Below are 18,115 nucleotides of genomic sequence, written 5' to 3' on the forward strand. Positions count from 1 at the left end.
AAAAACTACATGCATGTTAGCGATTCTAATTAAAATTACACTGGATTTTCATTCAGGAAAATCAATGCTTAAAAAATGCTATTCCAAAAAAAAATATATAATAATAATCAAACAGAAAAAAAATAATAATAGAAATAAAACGTGAATTTGAGCGATTCGGTGGGTTTTGTTGGGAAACCTGGCAACCCTGCAGCACTGCTCACATGATCTGAAGCTAACGTTAGCAGAACAGCACAAATATCACTTCTTTATTCCTCTTCTGGGATTATAGTTTAAAACATGTCGACGTTTACAGCGAGTTTGATCTTTTCTGTGCTATTTCTTGTGTTTGGTGCTGCGCTTGGACTCCTGGGAAATGGAGATAAATTCCGACGAAAGGTAGAAATAAATCAATGTCTGAGTTACAAAACAACAACAACAATAACATCAACAAAGCTGCAAATACTTACATTACAGACACAGTTTAGAAGAAGAAGTGCTTTTACGCTTCGTGTTTTAATCCTGACACACTGGGGTTTATTGATATGAATGTGTCAAATATGTATTATTTTACCACAAAAGTAGTTCAGTGATGGATATTACCACAGTACTCTGATGAAATGTAGTTCACAATGGTGTTTACATAATTAATACCATGGTAAATATGCAAAGCAGTCACTATAGCAGCTTTATTGTATATCTACTGTTAGCTACCAGCTTCCTCTTTGTGTGTTTTTGAGCAGAACTTGATAATTAATCAGGATAATTAGTGACAGGAGCATGTGGATTATATTTTTAGAGTTGTGATTGATGTGTACATAAGACCTTTTGAAACCAATAATCTTATTTTATAATTCTACATTTGTTACTGTATTATTAGTAGTTGATGATGATGATGATGATGAATTATTCATTTGAACTTAATTTCACTTCATTCTGGATGTTTGGCAAGCTATAAATAATCTTTAATTGAAATGCGATAAACATAAATATTTAAACTAAACCTGGGCTTAAATATGAGGGCTTCCTAAAAGTGAGGGATTTTTAATTTTATGTTTTTATTATTTAAAATTTATTTGAGCCTCCAACTCTAGCACTCTTTATTCTAAGAAAGAAAAAAAAACTCTGGACCCTTGCACTCTAGTCTTTTTCTATTCTATTCTATCATCTTGCTTTATTTCTATTTATTATAAAAATGACCCTTTAATACTAGCATTTTCTATTCCTTTTTTATTGTATCTTTTTATTTTTATTTATTAAAAAATGACTCTTTAACGCTAGCATTTTCTATTCTATCTTGTTTTATTTCTATTTATTTTAAAAATGGCTTTTAATACTAGCATTTTCTATTCCTTTTTTAATCTCTTGTTTTATTTTTATTTATTAAAAATTACTCTTTAACGCTAGCATTTTCTATTCTTTTTCTATTCGTTCTTGTTTTATTTCTATTTATTATAAAAATGACCCTCTAACACTAGCATTTTTCTATTCTTTTTCTATTCTATCTTCTTGTTTTATTTCTATTTATTATAAAAATGACCCTCTAACGTTAGCATTTTCTATTCATTTTCTATTCCATCTTCTTGTTTTCTTTTTATTAATTATAAAAAAATCTTGCTATGTGTACTGTGTTAGGATAACTTTTTCTTTTCACAACAATTATAATTGCTCTTCTGTTGGTTTTGATTGCTTCTGTTGTCCTCGTTTGTTAGTTGCGTTGTATAAAAGCATCTGCTAAATGACTTATCGAAACGTTAATTAAAAAATACTTTAAAAACTTTTTAGTTTTTTTTTTCATTTCCATTGATTTGAGTTATATACCCTAATTGTAATTCCATATACACATGGCAACTATACATTTATAAAAACAAGAAACTTCTGCACAGCATATGGATCATAATATACGTTAACATGCACCAGTCACTTTGTGCAGCATTGATCTGCTCACTACCTCATTCTCCATGGAACTGACATCATTCCACTACCTCATCAGTCAGTTAAATAAAATAATTGCTCTTGAGCCCTTGGCCACTTTAATCAGACTTAATAAGCTTTTGTTTTTGCACTAAATAATCTTTTATCTGCACCGTTGTTCACTTCATTGATTTGCACTCTATCTGCCTTTTGCCTTGCGCTGCTTTAACTTTAACTTTATTTTTAATTTTTATTGTCTTTTTTAACATTCCCTTATTGTATAGTTGTATCTACATTTTATATTTGATCTAGATTTTTAGGCTTTAATGTTAATGTTGTCTGTGTGCACCGGGGGGGTCTGAGAGTAACGCAATTTCGATTCTCTGTATGTATGTACTGTACATGTGGAAGAATTGACAATAAAGCAGACTTGAACTTGATAACATTTTTCATAGTAACTATCAAACGTGAGTTTTTGCAATTAACAGCTAGATAAGTTTACCTTACTGATATATTTTTTACATGTTCAACACATAGTGTGCAATGAATCTGACGTGTGTAATTCAGCTGATGGTATAAAGGGTTGTGTAATGTAATGTGTGGTCTTCTCTCTCGTGGTCTCAGGTGTCTGTAGAGTTTAATCCCGGTCTGACTCCTCCGTGGGTTCTTCCTCCTGGAGTGAATCTGGTTCATGTGCGAGGTCTGGGGCTCAATGACACACTTCACTTCCTGCTGTGTAATCATGGAGCTCCAGCGCTGTTAATGGTTCACACGAACAGCACACAGTCATCAGTGCAGGTGGACTGGCCCTCCTTCATCAACCGTAGTTCACCCAGCAGCCTGAAGGTGGAGCCGCAGACCAGTGTGCGGTACAGCAGAGCACTAGTGTTCACCAGAGTGAGTGAGAAAGTCCCAAATCACATACTCTGAGTACTTTTTGCACACTCCAGAATCACGGCGGAAGTAGAACATTTGCCTACTCTTTTATGAGCACTGTGTGTTTTTCTCACATACTGTTTTTTTGTCTATTAGATAGTAGGCAAGTATGCGCTTTCTGATGCACTCACTTATTACAAATAAATAATTTTTTGATGTCTTATAACAACTTTAAGTAGTAGAAATAATAACAATATTTGTTAATAAGATTTGTTAATATTAATAACAATAATTAAATAAATAATTATACTTTTTTTTAATTACAAGCCTTTTCTATTTGATTTATGAACGTGCTATCTTATAATAACTTTTAGTAATACTAAATAAGTAAGTAAATGTAAATGTATAACTAATAATATTAATAATAATAATAATAATTAGTGTTTGCAAGTACACATTTTATCAGAAGCCAAATCTATTTGTATTTTATTTATAAATGTGCTGTTTTATAAAAGCTTGTAGTCATATGAAATAATAACAACCGTTGTTATTATTATTAGTAGTAGTAGTAGTAATAATAATAATAACTAGAGTTCACAAATAGAATAAATTGTTTTACAAGCTTAATATTTTTATTTGATTTATAAATGTGCTGTCTTAAAATAACTTGTAGTTATAAATAGTAACATTTTTAATAATAATGATCATTATTAGGGTACACAAATACATTAAATTGTTATCATAACGAGTATTAATAATAATTATTATTATTAAGAGTCCAGAAGTACACTAAATAGTTTATTACAACCCTAATCTTTTTTTATTTGATTCATAAATGTGCTTCCTTTTAATAACTTATAGTGATACTAAATAATAATAATAAAATGTATTATTGTTCCTAATAATAATAATAACTACGATAATAAAATGTATTATTGTTAATAAAAAATACTTTTAATTTTCTTAAGTACTTAAGTACACTAAAATTGTTTATTACAAGCCTAAACTTTTTTATATTATTATTATTATTATTATTATTAATAAATGTGCTGTTTTATAATAATTCATAGTGATTAGGCTATAAGATTTATAAGTATTATTATTATTATAATTCACATTCAGATTAAATAGTGTGTTCTTGTCTTTGAGAAACTGGTGCCTTTAGAGACAGACAGATGAAGGTAAGAAATGAAAGTGTGTGTAAACTGCTGTGTGTTTCTCAGGTTTGGGAGTATGATGATGTCAATAACACCGCAGACCCCCAGCAGACCGCCGAGTCCAGCTTTTACCCTCCATACGAGCTCCAGAACTTCATCTGGTCAGACCTGAATAAAACGGACAATCAGTCGAATCTCACATTACAGCTTTGCGGCGGAGAGAAAACGGAGAGCTTCGTCAACGGCTCCCTCTGTCTGCAGGTGAGCAGAACTACAGGAACAAACAGCAGGTTCTGTGTAGAGCTGTGTCTGATTTCTCTTCTATCATCAGTTCTCAGCGTTTGAGTCAGTGGGTCGTGATCAAGCCTGGCCGAGTCTCCATCATAACGCTAACTCCTCGCAGCTTCACGTGTGGCTGAACGGCGTGACGCCGCGAGGAAACCACTCCAGATTCGCTCTAGAGTTTCAGTCTGTAGGCGACTTTGGATTCGAGGGACGAGTGGATGTTTACAGCTCCATAGACGATGAGTACACACCCTCCATCTTCAAGGTGAAAACCACAGCAAATCTGGACATTAGAGCTGTCTCACGTCAGGATTCGGTTTGATAAACTATTCTCACCTCAATATATGATACTTAAAAGGAGTCATCGGATGCTACATGCACTTTTAAAAGTTGTTTGAACTGAAATGTGTGTTGGCAGTCAGTGTACACAACCACCCTAAAATGATAAAAATCCACCCTGGGTTTTATTTTTTTTCCTTTGTGAAATCAAGCCGATCTCATCTGTGACATCACACAAACTGGCCTCTCCCACGATAGTTTGATTGACAGTTAGACTGGCGTCTCACCTTAGCTCCGCCCCCTGAGTCATCAGTCCAGCATTGTTTGAATCTTAGCAAACCGCCTTTCCTAATAATGTGCTAATTATCAAATTTCAAGTAGAATGCAGCTAAAGTAAACATTCTCTCAGAGAGCAGCTCAGAGAAGAGGGGCGGAGTCAGCAGAGCTCATTAACATTTAAAGGAACATGCTACAAAACGGCAAAGAGCAAAAAAAAAAAGTGTTTTTTACACTACCATTGAGAAATTTTAACCAAACTATGTTACAGACTTTTCATTAAGACCCTAAACAATGGGTATCCGATGACCCCTTTAAACAAAGACAAAATAGAGTTTTTCTAGGTTAATTTATCAATCAACAGTGAGCGATACCTTTACTACAGTATTGATTCATTAACATTAGTTAATAAAAATAACAAATACACGACAGAACAGCAACAGATTACGTTTATCAGTGTTGATCAGCAGTATCAAGTATTCAAGATACTGACAATAACATACAGGTTCATGAAGACACAATAAAAACACTTGTATTTTTGTTTTATATTACAGTAAAGTACTTAAAACACATTAACCTGTGCATTTATGAGGCTTTATCAACTCCAGCACTCCACTGATTTAAATGGCAGCCATTACATATTTTATTGCCTTTTTACCCAATCAAATATTTTAGTTATCACCCTAAATTAGATATCATTTGATAGCTTAAAAAGTCTAAATTCATCCTGTGAAAGCCATTTAAGAAATCGGACATGGAAATAGTACTTTAAAATCTTTTAGCGGTGTTAAGTGTCAAATTACATAATGTATCGCTGGATGTTTGTAGTATAACTAAATAAAATCTCACAGAAACCTAAATTTTTTAAATGTCAACTTCAAATTTGGAACATAACTTATTTAAACAAAATGCTTTAAATTTATAGCATGTTTAAAGTAAAGCCTGTTGTGAAAATTTGTTTATTTGTACAGTGTATTTTCTTAACAGTAAATTTAAACTTCTATAACTTTGTGATACTTTCATATTTTGACATGATTCCACATCTCCAATAATCTGCTGATTGTCTTCTTTAAAAAAGAGTCTATAAAAGTGTTCATTAATTATAACAATTTAAGTTTGCATAGTATACTTTCACGTCTGTTCAAAAATGGCGGGTGACAGAAGGGGTTAAAAAACAATTAAAATGCTAGTAACATTTTACTTAAAGCCTTTCTATATAATGCATTATAAAAGTTGATTTAATGCAGTAATTATGCTTTGCCATGCACCTTATAATGATCTCAGGAATAATCACTAATACTAATCATTGTTACACCTTTAGAAATTAAAACACTTAATGAACAAACCTTCAAATATTATGTAATATTACTTTTTTGTGTGTGTGGAAAAGATACAATGCATTACAGTGCACTTCCTTTATAATGCATTATGCATAAAAGCTTTAAGTCTTACCGAAACGTTGGATTGTATAAAAGCGTGACTGCATCAGTGTAAATGTGAGATCTGGTGTAGGTTGTGTTGAGTTGATTGCTGTGAGTCTCTCGTGTCAGGTGTCTCAGTGGGTGTCATCTCCGGTGAACAGCACTGGTGTTTGGGGTTATAATCAGTGGAAACCCGTGGCGTATCGTAAAGCCGAGCCGGTGTTTGAGGACGCCACCCCGTGCAAACACTCCCAGCTCGTGTCCATGACCCACATCCCTCAGTCCCGTCTGGTTCAGGCATATTTCACAGAGGATCCTCAGACGTACGGCCTGAACATCAGCTTCGGCATCGATAAAGACCCAGCGTTTTACAGCGACACCAAATACATCAGCTGGTGAGTGTGATGAGAAATAGAGACTGAACTGAGAACAATCAACAAAACGAGGCTGTGAGGATCAGATGTACTTTGTAAATAACTGTTAACCTGTGATTATTAGCTATTTTCTACCTGATTTAACCAAAAAAGAAATATATTTGCATAAATGAATATATTAACATATATTGGTTCAATGATGTTAAACAATATTTTTGACTTGAATAAAACCTGCTGTTTTAGATGTTTCCATTTTTATACAGTCCGTCCAGATTTTACTATATTTTTACATAAAATACAGATATTTTTGGTTCACTTGACAACCTGAAGAAAATAATTAAATATTACAAATATTAATTTTGAATATAAGAAAATATTAAAAGTACTGTATATATTAAATGGATATAAAATTTTGTTAATATTTTTTTTGTGTGTCTGATTGTCCAACTGAATGTTCGCCCCCTCAAACTGTTAGAAAAATTAAATATTTTAAATATTTTACTGTAGTATATTTTAAGAAAAATATTTCAAAAACACTATCATATTATTATAATAATGTTAGAACTGTTATAAAAATTAAATATTCTATATATATATATTTTTTTTTTTTTTATAATAATAATAATAATTTAGCGTTTTTAGTGAAATTTTTGTAATTTTACTGTAGTGATTGTTTGGAGAACTGTTCAACATTTGAAATTAGTGCAGTCAAACAATTAATCATCCAAATTAAAAATGTATTACTTAATTGATTGCATTTTTATGGGGCCTTTTATTTTAACTTTGTTTTTAAACTTTTTAGTAAAGTTACTTTACTGTAGTATATTTCTAAGAAAAATATTTTAAAAATACTATTACATATTATTATAATAAATATTTATTTGTTACTTGTAACTAGTGCTGTCAAACAATTAATCGTATCCAAAATAAAAGTTTTTTAAGTAATATGTGCGTGTACTGTTTATTTATTATGTATATATAAATACCTGTATATATTTAAGATAAATATTTTATGTTTTATATATTAAATATTTTATATAAATTACATGAATATAAACTTATAAATGTAAATGTTAATATTTTTCAGATATATGCTGTATATGTGTGTATTTATATATACATAATAAATATACACAGTACACACACATATTATGTAACAAAAACATTTATTTTGGATGCTAAAGCACTACTTGTAAATCTTTGACTGTAGTTTCCAACTAATTACTACTGTGACCAACAATAAAGCGCATATTTTTGAGCATCTGCTCATATTAAACAGCTGAAATACAGAATACTGACTGTTTTCAGACAGGTTTCCTGAACACCCTCATCTACCATTGGTCAGTCAAACAAATAGCCCCGCCCCCAAACTCACGTGTTTGGTCTAAGTCATAAATTGCAGGGCGATTAGACAAACAGATCAATGTTTTAAAGGCCTCAAATAACCAGTGACTGACTGATAGAGACTCTAAATACACTGACTGAGGACTTTGTCTAAATCCTGACCTCTGCTTCACTCCACAGGACTGTTTTAGTGGGCCTGGGCGATCCTCCAGCAGATTCGTTCTCCACGTTAATCATTATCATCATAACCGTTGGACTTGGCACTCCTCTGGTCATCATTATCGTGGGTGGAGTGTTTGTTTGGCTCCGCAAGAGGAAGTCACACTCTTCAGGCTACGAGCCAATCAACTGAGACCTTATGGTACAAGCCCCGCCCCCAATGCACACACCTGGTTCCTGACTGGACCATTAGAAACACGTTACTGACCATTAAACACTGCTGACCAATTACACAGACAAACTCTCTCCAGATGGGTTTGGATTTAAAAGTGTTACATTGATATTTTTTACAGCTTTATACTTAAACCTCAATGGCCAGTCGATCCAAATCAAACCTAAAAGTGCAAAGGAGTTACTATTTGATTGTTTTTACGCCATCATTTTTCATACTTGTGCCAAAATCCTTCTTGTAAAATTGCACATTTGCAATTGCACACAAAAAAATGCACATTTTAAAGATTTAAAGCGTTATTTTCTCTTTAATCCTGATGCAAATGCTTTCATATTTAATCAAAACTGCACTGCTGGAGGTTCTCAGGGATTCTCACTATGTTTGCTTTTGATGTTTTTAACATAACTGTGGATCATGCGATAAAGACGAGTTGTAAGCGTTGGTTTGCACCAGGAAATCTTTCCTTTTGTTGTTGCCTTCAGTGATTTATAAAATATGAATATGGATTCAAAAACTTATATTTTTCGCTATATAAATGTATCCAACACTTTCTTGTGGACTATCATCTTGTGCATCATTTATTCATAAACACAATCTCACATTATGTACAGATGGAAACTTTAGATTCTAGACATGATGGGCAAAAACTGTGACATGATAAACGTTACTAAACATACGAAGAATATGACAAAAATCTGTGAAATATGACAAAAACATCATGTACTTTTTTCCCCCAGAAACTTGCCTGTTTATAATAAAATAAAAGGCCAAATCTTCTTATGTTAGTAATTCTCTTGGTTATGGATTACAGAACGTGTTTTAGTGAAGTGATTTTACTGCAGAATCAAACATCTTTTGCTTCATTTATTCATGAACATCATGTACAGATGGAAACAATAGATTCTAGACACAAGAAACCATATGAGGAATATGGCAGGATTCAGTGAAATATCAGCAATTTTAATGACAAAAACAACATGTCTGTAAGATAAAAAAAAAATGTTCATGTAGAATAAAGAAAATTACAATTATTATCAAAGACGAAAATACACAAAGGTTACAATTACATTACATCTTACTGGTTTAGTTCCCTTATTACTTGCATTGTGACATCACTTTTTTTTTTTCTTTTTTTTTTATATACCAGTGATTTTTTTTTCACAATACAGTGAAGATAATAGATTTTTTGAGCAATAGTGAGAATTTAGGATGTGAATGTTTAATTATCATGAAATAAAACAAGACATTATAATGATCCTTCAAACAAGCTTCATTTTCTTCAAGTCAGATATAACTTTGTTTCCTTCTTCTGATTTCAGACGTGTGTGTGTGTGTGTGTGTGTGTGTGTGTGTCAGTCTGTGAAGTCATAGTGAGTAACTACTGAGGTCAGATTTCCTGAAAGGCTGAATCTGGAGCGTTTGCAGCAGTCAAACTGGTTTCGTCTCATGACACACATTGAGTTTCGTCCCATTCATCATCTCTTCCTTTCAGTGCGAGCGAGAGTCTTTCATTCAGTCTTTATGTTTTGATCTTCTGGCTGGATGGATGTGAAGTCTGCGGTAAAGCACTCACTTTTTATTCAGACGTGGTTTTCAGCCCCACCACCTCTGTTTGGGGGGCGGAGCTGTTGGGGGCGGGGCCACATTAAACAACGCCTCCTGTCCTCTCACCGAGCCAATGAAATAAAGGTTTACGCCCAGCAGAACAAGCAGAGGCAGGAAGGAGAGAGCGAATCCAAACGCTCGTACACTGCTGCCGAACACAACACACACCCAGTAGATCAGCCTGAGAATAAAACACACACACAAACACATTCAGAAATAGTGTAAACTAAAAAAAAAAAAAGGTTTGTTCAGTGCACTGTCTACTTTTTGGAATCAACAAGTACGTGTTACTTTCTGAATATCCAGCATAATATCCAGATCTTTATTTCCAAATAAAAAGATATTACATTTATTTACTTGGTATTTTAATCGTGTAAATGCTACATTTAAAAGTCATAAGTAACATTTTTCCAAGTAGGAAACACGTAACATTTCCATTCATTGAATTTACTTGCAAACACAGTTCAAAATCTCTCCCTTGTAATGTATAATATTGAATTTATTTTTAATAGTTGAAAATCTCTCCCTTAAATGTAACAGTGACGTAACTTTAGAGAATTTTAATAATGCGAGTGCTACATTTAAAAGTCTTAGAAGTAACACTATCCAACTTAAAAGTTTTTAAGTTTTTAGATCATTGCAATAATGTAAATGTTACATTAAGTCTTAAAAGAAACATTTACACAATAAACGTAACATTGTGTATAAGATTTATTTACATGAAAATATGATTGATGTAACACAATGTAATTTTAGAGCATTGCAATAAATATAGTTACATTTAAAAGTAACTTTTTTCCAAGAATGAAACATGTTACTTCTATTTACTGAATTTATTTATTATTAATACAGTTGAAAATATCTCCATTTCCCCAGTTTAACATATTTAGTTGTTTTTAGAGTACTGTAATAGTGTAAATGTTACATTAAGTCTTAAAAGTAACATTTTCAAAGAAAATGTTTAAACATTGTAACAAATATTAGTAACAATTTTAGAGTGTTGTGATTAATGTAAATGTTACATCTGTGTCTCTGGAGAACAAAAGCAGTCTGAAGTCTCGGGGTATATTTGTAGAAATGGCCAAAAATACATTGTATGGGTCAAAATTATAGAGTTTTCTTTTATGCCAAAAATCATTAGGATATTAAGATCATGTTCCATGAACATATTTAGTAAATGTCCTACGGTAAATATATCAAAACTTAATGTTTGATTAGTAATATGCATTGCCAAGAACTTCATTTGGACAACTTTAAAGATGATTTTCTCAATATTTAGATTTTTTTGCTCCCTCAGATTCCAGATTTTCAAATAGGTGTATCTCGGCCAAATATTGTCTTCCAAGCAAACCACACATCAATGGAGAGATGATTTATTCAGCTTTCAGATAATGTATAGATCTCAATTTCAGAGATTGACCCTTATGACTGGTTTTGTGCTCCAGGGTCACATATAAGAGTCTTAAAAGTATCTCCGAACACGCACCTGCCGAGGACGAAGATGATGGTGAGGAGCGGCACCAGTTTGAGCATTTCCTGGGTGTACGTTGCCATGACAGCGAGCTGCAGGAAGTAGAGCAGGTACAGGTGCAGCGAGTCTCGCACGAAATAATAGTGAACAACCACCTCACGATTCTCCCACGTCCCGTCAAACAGAGGCTTCAGCGTCCCGAACCTCAGACGAGACACACCCTGAACCAGCACTCCTGAAAATCAAATGCATCACGGTTTCCACAAACATATCGTGCAGCACGATGGTTTTCAACACTGATAATAATCAGAAATGTTTCTCGAGCAGTAAATCATCATATTATTCTGATTTCTGAAGATCATGTGACACTGAAGACTGGAGGACTGCAGCCTTGACAAACAAAAGAAAATAAATAAATATATATATACTCACCCAGCACGATGGGAATGCTGGCGAAGAACGCACAGCGCAGTGTGTAGATCAGTCTGAGGGCGGAGCTGTCGAGGGGAGGGGCATCAAAGGGGAGGAGCTTGTATCCTCCCCACGTCAGTAACGGGAAAAACACCGCGGCAGCCGCTACACAAACACACAACCGCACAGCGTCCACACAACTGTCTGAGAGAGAGAGAGAGAGACAGATCTGTGATCAACAAGCACAGAAGAACTTTTGAGCCATCTGCGATAATGTGTGCAGTATGATACTGTATCCCACAATGCAATGCACTCTGCTTGACCCAGGTTATTATTGTATCATATAAAAAGTTACTCGAAATAAACATAACGACTCATATAACATTAACATTTATTTTAAGTAACTATTTTTTAAAAATGTTTAGATTTTTTATATTGTCACTTGAAATACAAGTTAAAATTAAAATATCAAAAAATATGTTACTTAAGATACATGTTAACTGGAATAACATGAATAATTTATTTTAGCTAGTTGCCAACACGACATTTCTCATTTTTATTTAGTTTAACTTACTTAACTTAAACTGAAACTAATTTTAAAAAATAGATATTAGAAAAAAAATCGTATTAAAAAAAATTACACCAAAAACAGGAAATATAAAAATACTAAAAACCATTCAAAATATTAATAAAATAAGTTAACTAAAATATAATGCTTCCTTTAACTGAAGGATAAGAAAATATTAAAGCAACTTAAAAATATGTATTTCAGCTTATTTACTTAATTTTTGTGTGGTTTAACTTGATGTAAATAAACTAAAATATAACTAAATATATTAATAAACTACATAGACATCTTTTTAAAAAAGCTAATAAAAATTACAAAAACACAAAAAAGTACTAAAATGCAACTAAAATTAAAAACTAATTTAAAAATCAAGTGACATTTAAATAACACCTTTCAGGTTTAAATACAAAGAACAACCCAAAAAAAAAAAAAAAATCAAGATTTTTAACAGAAACCAATTGTATTTTCTCAACTCATTTACTTTATCAGACTGACTTACTGACTTATCTATTTGTAAATCTGTAATCTGAGGGAGCAAAAAACAAAACATCTTTAAAGTCATCTAAATGAATTCTTAGCAATGCATATTAAATTTAAAAATTTAGTTTTGATACATTACAGTAGTATGCCAGTATTTCTGGCATAAAAGAAAAATAGATAATTTTGACCCATACAATGTATTGTTGTCTATTGCTACAAATATACCCCTGCTTTTGTGCTCCAGGGAGACACATGCTTTGAAAACAAACCATAGTGATTATTAAAGGGGTTTACTTTGGGGTTTGTCTATATCATCGATCCACGGCGGGTGGAAGTGTTCAGGAGGGTTTGTGTGGAAGCTGTGCACATACAGAGGAATCTTCTCCATCTCGATGTGCTTCTGGACGTCCTCGAGTCCCGTCGGCTGCACAATCATCACGTTCGGTGTGAACGCCTGCACGTCTTTCTCTGGACACCAGGCGTCCTGGAGCTGTTCTCCATCGTCCTCGTCATCAGCGAGCGAGCCATCACTAATGTCCCGTGGCTTCTCCTGAGTCTCCATCCGGTCGCTCTCCGGCTGATCTTCATCACATCTGTGGAGCTCGCTGGGCTCTGGAGGTCTGAGCTCGTCTGCATGCTTCAGCACGTTCAGATCAGTCCGATTTTCTGGGCTGGACTGTCGATCTGTGATCATCTCTGTGGTTTGGTGCTCAATCTAACTCCAATCAGACCCTTTGAGTTCAGGATGAATATGAAGATCTCTACTAACAGAGTCCTGAACACAGAGAGAAAAGATGGGTAAATCAACATCTTCTCAAAGTGCACAGATATTGCAGATGAAGCCTTTAACTAACAATTCCGGTTGCTTCCTTAAATCCTTTCCGAGGAATAAAGTTAAAAAGAACAGCATTTATTCAAAATAGAAACATTTTCTAACAATAGCCTATGCATAAACTACACTCTTGGAAAAAAGGGTTCATTGGGGTTCTTTACTCAACTCCAAAGAACCTTTTATGCTAAAAAGGTTCTATAATGACAAGAAAGAACCCTTTTGGCACAAAGGTTCTTTAGGCTATTATTCATTCATATATTACATTACTCTGCAACATTTTGTATTTGTAATTAAATTATTGTTTGTAGTAACTTAATATCACATTTTAATCATGCTGATTTTTGGAGAAAAACTGAAATGGCACTCTTCGTGTGATATTGATTAACTACATAAAATGATATAAATATATACATTTTCTAACCCCCATATCTTGAATTTTGTGATCATTCACATGCATTCATAAATGCATTTGAATACACCGAATAATGCAGTGAAAGAACGCACTCAAAATGCACACGCGCACTAGTATGACTTCATCATGTAACTCAACCCACTGTGAACTTCCGAACTGATTCAAATGATTCGCGATCCCCAAACTGACTCAAATGATTCGCGAACCCGCTTCGAACTCCCGAACTGACTCAAATGATTCGCGATCCCGCTCCGAACTCCCAAACTGATTCAAATGATTCGCGAACCCGCTTCGAACTCCCAAACTGACTCAAATGATTCGCGAACCCGCTCCGAACTGTCGAAATGATTCACGAACCCCAAACTGACTCAAATGATTCGCGAACTCCCAAACGGACTCGAATGATTCGCGATCCCCAAACTGACTCAAATGATTCGCGAACCCGCTCCAAACTCCCAAACTGACTCAAATGATTCACAATCCAAAGTTCCCATCCAAATAAAATGACACCGCCAGCGCTATTGGCTTAGTTCTCCAATTTCATAACATTTACTGAAATTAAGGTTCGAAAAGTATGTTGTTAACAAATAAAATATCAATATTTACATTCCTCTCCCTGCAGTTTGGTAATATAAAGATTCCTCCTTTTTCTGTGGCTTTTATTGTTCTGGGTCTGAATTTGGGCTCCTGGAGTCTCAAAAAAGAAACATTTTCAATCTCCAAGGTGAACGTTATGACAACTGGTGAAAAGTTTTGGCTTTATTCAGCAAGGATGTGTAAAATTGATAAAAGTGAAAAACTTCACTTGATAAATTGATATTGATAAAAATATTTCTATTTTAAATAAATGCTGTTCTTTTTAACTTTATTCATCAAAGAATCCTGAAAAACGTATAACAAAAATGTTTCCAATATTTATAATAAATCATCATATTTTCATGATTTCTGAAGATCATGTGACACTGAAGACTGGAGGAATGATGCTGAAAATACAGCGGAGCATCACAGAAATACATTACACTTTAACACAGATTCACACGGAAAACAGCTGTTTTAAATTGCGATAATATTTCACAATATTACAGTTTTGCTGTATTTCTGATCAAATAAATGCAGCCTTGATGAACAGAAGGGACTTCATTAAAAAAACAAGTCTTACTGATCCCAAACTTTTGAACGGATATATGTGTTGTGTAAAATATAGATCATTATAAAATCTTAATATTTCTAACATTGTATAAAACAAATGCATAAAAAAAGCTTCTGTATCAAAAATCCACTGTTTTCTGTATTAATAAATCAACACAGTTCAAGTAGAGCAGGTGGATCAGGGTTTATCAGTGAAGAGATTCCTCATGCATTAGTCAGCATTTAACACACACACACACACACACACACACACACACACACAGTGTTTAAGTGTTCCTCTGATTCATTAGTGTACACATTAAGTGGATCAGACAGTGAGCAGTTGAGTATAAGAGTAATGCAGTTCAACCGGTTTCACCTGAGCGCACAGAAATCAACACAACATCTAATAGAAACTACTCACAATTACAGCCAAAGCCTTCATTTAGAGCAAATACAATCACGCACTGCTCTTACAACGGCACTAATGTGATATTCAAACAGGACCTTTTGTAGAACGTGAAAGATTTCACATTAAACTTTAACATTTCACCACAAACAACCGTCTTGACGTTTGAGAAAGAGAGAAAACGTTGTTTCTTACCTGAAACTCCATCGAGAAGTTTAAATAAACGTATATCGAGTAGGCTATTATAAGAGCTCAGACGTGTCAGACTCGATCAGACACGCACAGGTGTGACAGTCCGCAGGTAAATCATTTCTGTCTCGATGTCACGTGACTCTCGTCGACGCCTAGACCAGAGGATTTCAAGTAAAGCGCATTTTGATGCTTACTTTTTAAAAACTTTTTTAAACTGCCTCATTAAGCATTTTATAAATAACAAATAATATATATATATATATATATATATATATATATATATATATATATATATATATATATATATATATATATATATATATATAAATTACATTTCAGACGTCAGCTGATAAAAGTTGAAAATCCACCGTTTACTGCACTAAAAATAATAATGATTAACGTTAATTCTGACTGTACAGAACTAGAGCGGAGCACGCATTCGTATCTGAATTAGCGTGTTTGTTGTTCCTCTGAAAGGAAACGAAACTAGCTTATAATTAAATGAATTTTTCAATTACAGGATATACATTTATTTATTTTTCATAACATGAAACATGTTTACTAGCGCTGCAAGTGTGCGGGAATCAGGGGCGGTGAAACGAACTCCTCCTCCGCTGAGCGACAGCTCCCTCAGCCATTCACAACGCTAGGTGCGCTGCGGCAGCCAATCGGAGTGCGGGATATCCTGAGGGGGCGTCCACGCACACGCGGAAGTTCGTCTGTAGCGGCCGCCGTGTGTTTTCCAGATACATCATGAGAAATATCATATTAAGTTTGACTGAATCGATGATTTAAATACTATTGGATGAGTGGCACGTGCAGGGAGGTAGTTACACTCCAGCTGGGGCATTATTCCAACTTAATCGGGATGCACAGGTGAATTTACAGGTGAGTTTTTTTAATAGCCAATATATTGAGTTTATTTACAGATTTATCATTGTAAAACTAGAAGAATACACGACACACGACCTGTCAAATTATTATATTCTCCGAGAAGAAGAAAGGATGTAGATTACACATATAGGATCTATATTTGCACCTGTATTTTATCCTGGTAAATAATAATTTCTACATAATAAAGTAAAGTTAGTGTTAGTAGCTACAGGAAAAGTGTGGTAAAAAAATAACAAAGAGTCTGACAGCTTATAGCTGAAAGGAAATATTCATATACATGTTAATTTTGCCTTAAATCTGCCTTAAATCGATCAAAACGTAATTTTTGATTAGTAGTATGCATTGCTAAGAATTCATTTGGACAACTTTAAAAATGAATTTTCTCAATATTAAGTTTTTTTACCGCTAATTCCGAGTATAGACCCTTTGCACGTGACGTCACGCTCTACTCGCGCGAATTCTGAACGCCATGACGGACGGCGGAAGAGCTATTCTGTAGACGGACGGCAAGCCAAATGAGTTCGTGTTTGAGTTAGTTCTAGTTGTAAAATGGTTATTTCGTGTTGTGCCGTGGGCTGTGCTAATAGACAGGGTAAAGCCAATATATCTTTTTATCGAATACCATTTGATGGGGAGAGAAGGCAGCGATGGGTTGCTGCTATCAGCCGAAAGGACTGGCAGCCCTCCAAGTACTCCAGGATTTGCAGCGAGCATTTTTTACAAGGTAAGGTTCATGTATTTCCCAGTTACGTTTACTTAATTTGTGTAATACCATATCGCCATCCTTGTCCAGATGGAGACCCAGTCAAATTGTCATTTGTAACATGAGTAACCTAAGTTAGCTATGTAATGAGCAAGTGCCAGCTAGTGTGATAGGGCTGTGCAGTCTAACGTTAACGTTACTGCTACCCATTCACAAAGGTAGCTAACGTTAGCTTAATGTCATTATTAATGTAATTTAGGTTGGCTTTTATAAACGTGTTGAAAGATGTTTTTGTAAAATAAACCAGCCCTCAAACTTTTGACTATGCTGTTGTACTTTATAAAAGGATATTAAATGTATGTAGAATTACACACTGGCAAATCTTACTAATAATTCAATTACATTTTATTTATAGTATCACATCATAAGAAATTAAAAGAAAAACATTACAAATGGAGTAGGTCTAGACCACACTATAATTTACAAAGACCCAACAATTCTAGTAATTCACTTCATGAGTCTGTGGACTGTGTTTTGTCTGACAGCAGTCTATCTGGGCATGTATATGTCTTGGCCAATAACTCAGATAAAATGGCTGACCTATAGAAGGCCTCAACATTCTGCACTGCTTCTGTAAAAAAGTCAGCATCAGGCAAAATTCTCTGTATAAAAAAATCGGATGTAGACCACACCATGAAGTCACAAAACTTCCGC

At 33.9% G+C, this 18,115-nt stretch overlaps 3 protein-coding genes across 3 annotated transcripts in view; 2 read left to right on the forward strand and 1 right to left on the reverse strand.

Moving 5' to 3' along the window:
- Positions 1–18,115, forward strand: part of LOC132103868 (uncharacterized) — an 83,697-nt gene that overhangs the window by 14,375 nt on the left and 51,207 nt on the right. The gene's annotated exons all lie outside the window — the stretch shown is intronic.
- On the forward strand, positions 170–8,787 carry glmp (glycosylated lysosomal membrane protein). Its single transcript, XM_059508913.1, has 6 exons — positions 170–378; positions 2,518–2,790; positions 3,993–4,187; positions 4,258–4,476; positions 6,317–6,582; positions 8,086–8,787. Exons 1-6 carry the CDS (start codon positions 280–282, stop codon positions 8,255–8,257), a joined length of 1,224 nt encoding a protein of 407 aa, XP_059364896.1. The 5' UTR covers positions 170–279; the 3' UTR covers positions 8,258–8,787.
- tmem79a (transmembrane protein 79a) lies at positions 9,126–15,959 on the reverse strand. The gene is made up of 5 exons (XM_059508915.1): positions 15,808–15,959; positions 13,126–13,606; positions 11,805–11,987; positions 11,388–11,607; positions 9,126–10,082 (listed from the first exon to the last, which is right to left on the reverse strand). Exons 2-5 carry the CDS (start codon positions 13,523–13,525, stop codon positions 9,890–9,892), a joined length of 996 nt encoding a protein of 331 aa, XP_059364898.1. The 5' UTR covers positions 13,526–13,606; positions 15,808–15,959; the 3' UTR covers positions 9,126–9,889.

Source organism: Carassius carassius, chromosome 25 (genome assembly GCF_963082965.1).
Source record: "Carassius carassius chromosome 25, fCarCar2.1, whole genome shotgun sequence".
NCBI lineage: Eukaryota > Metazoa > Chordata > Actinopteri > Cypriniformes > Cyprinidae > Carassius > Carassius carassius.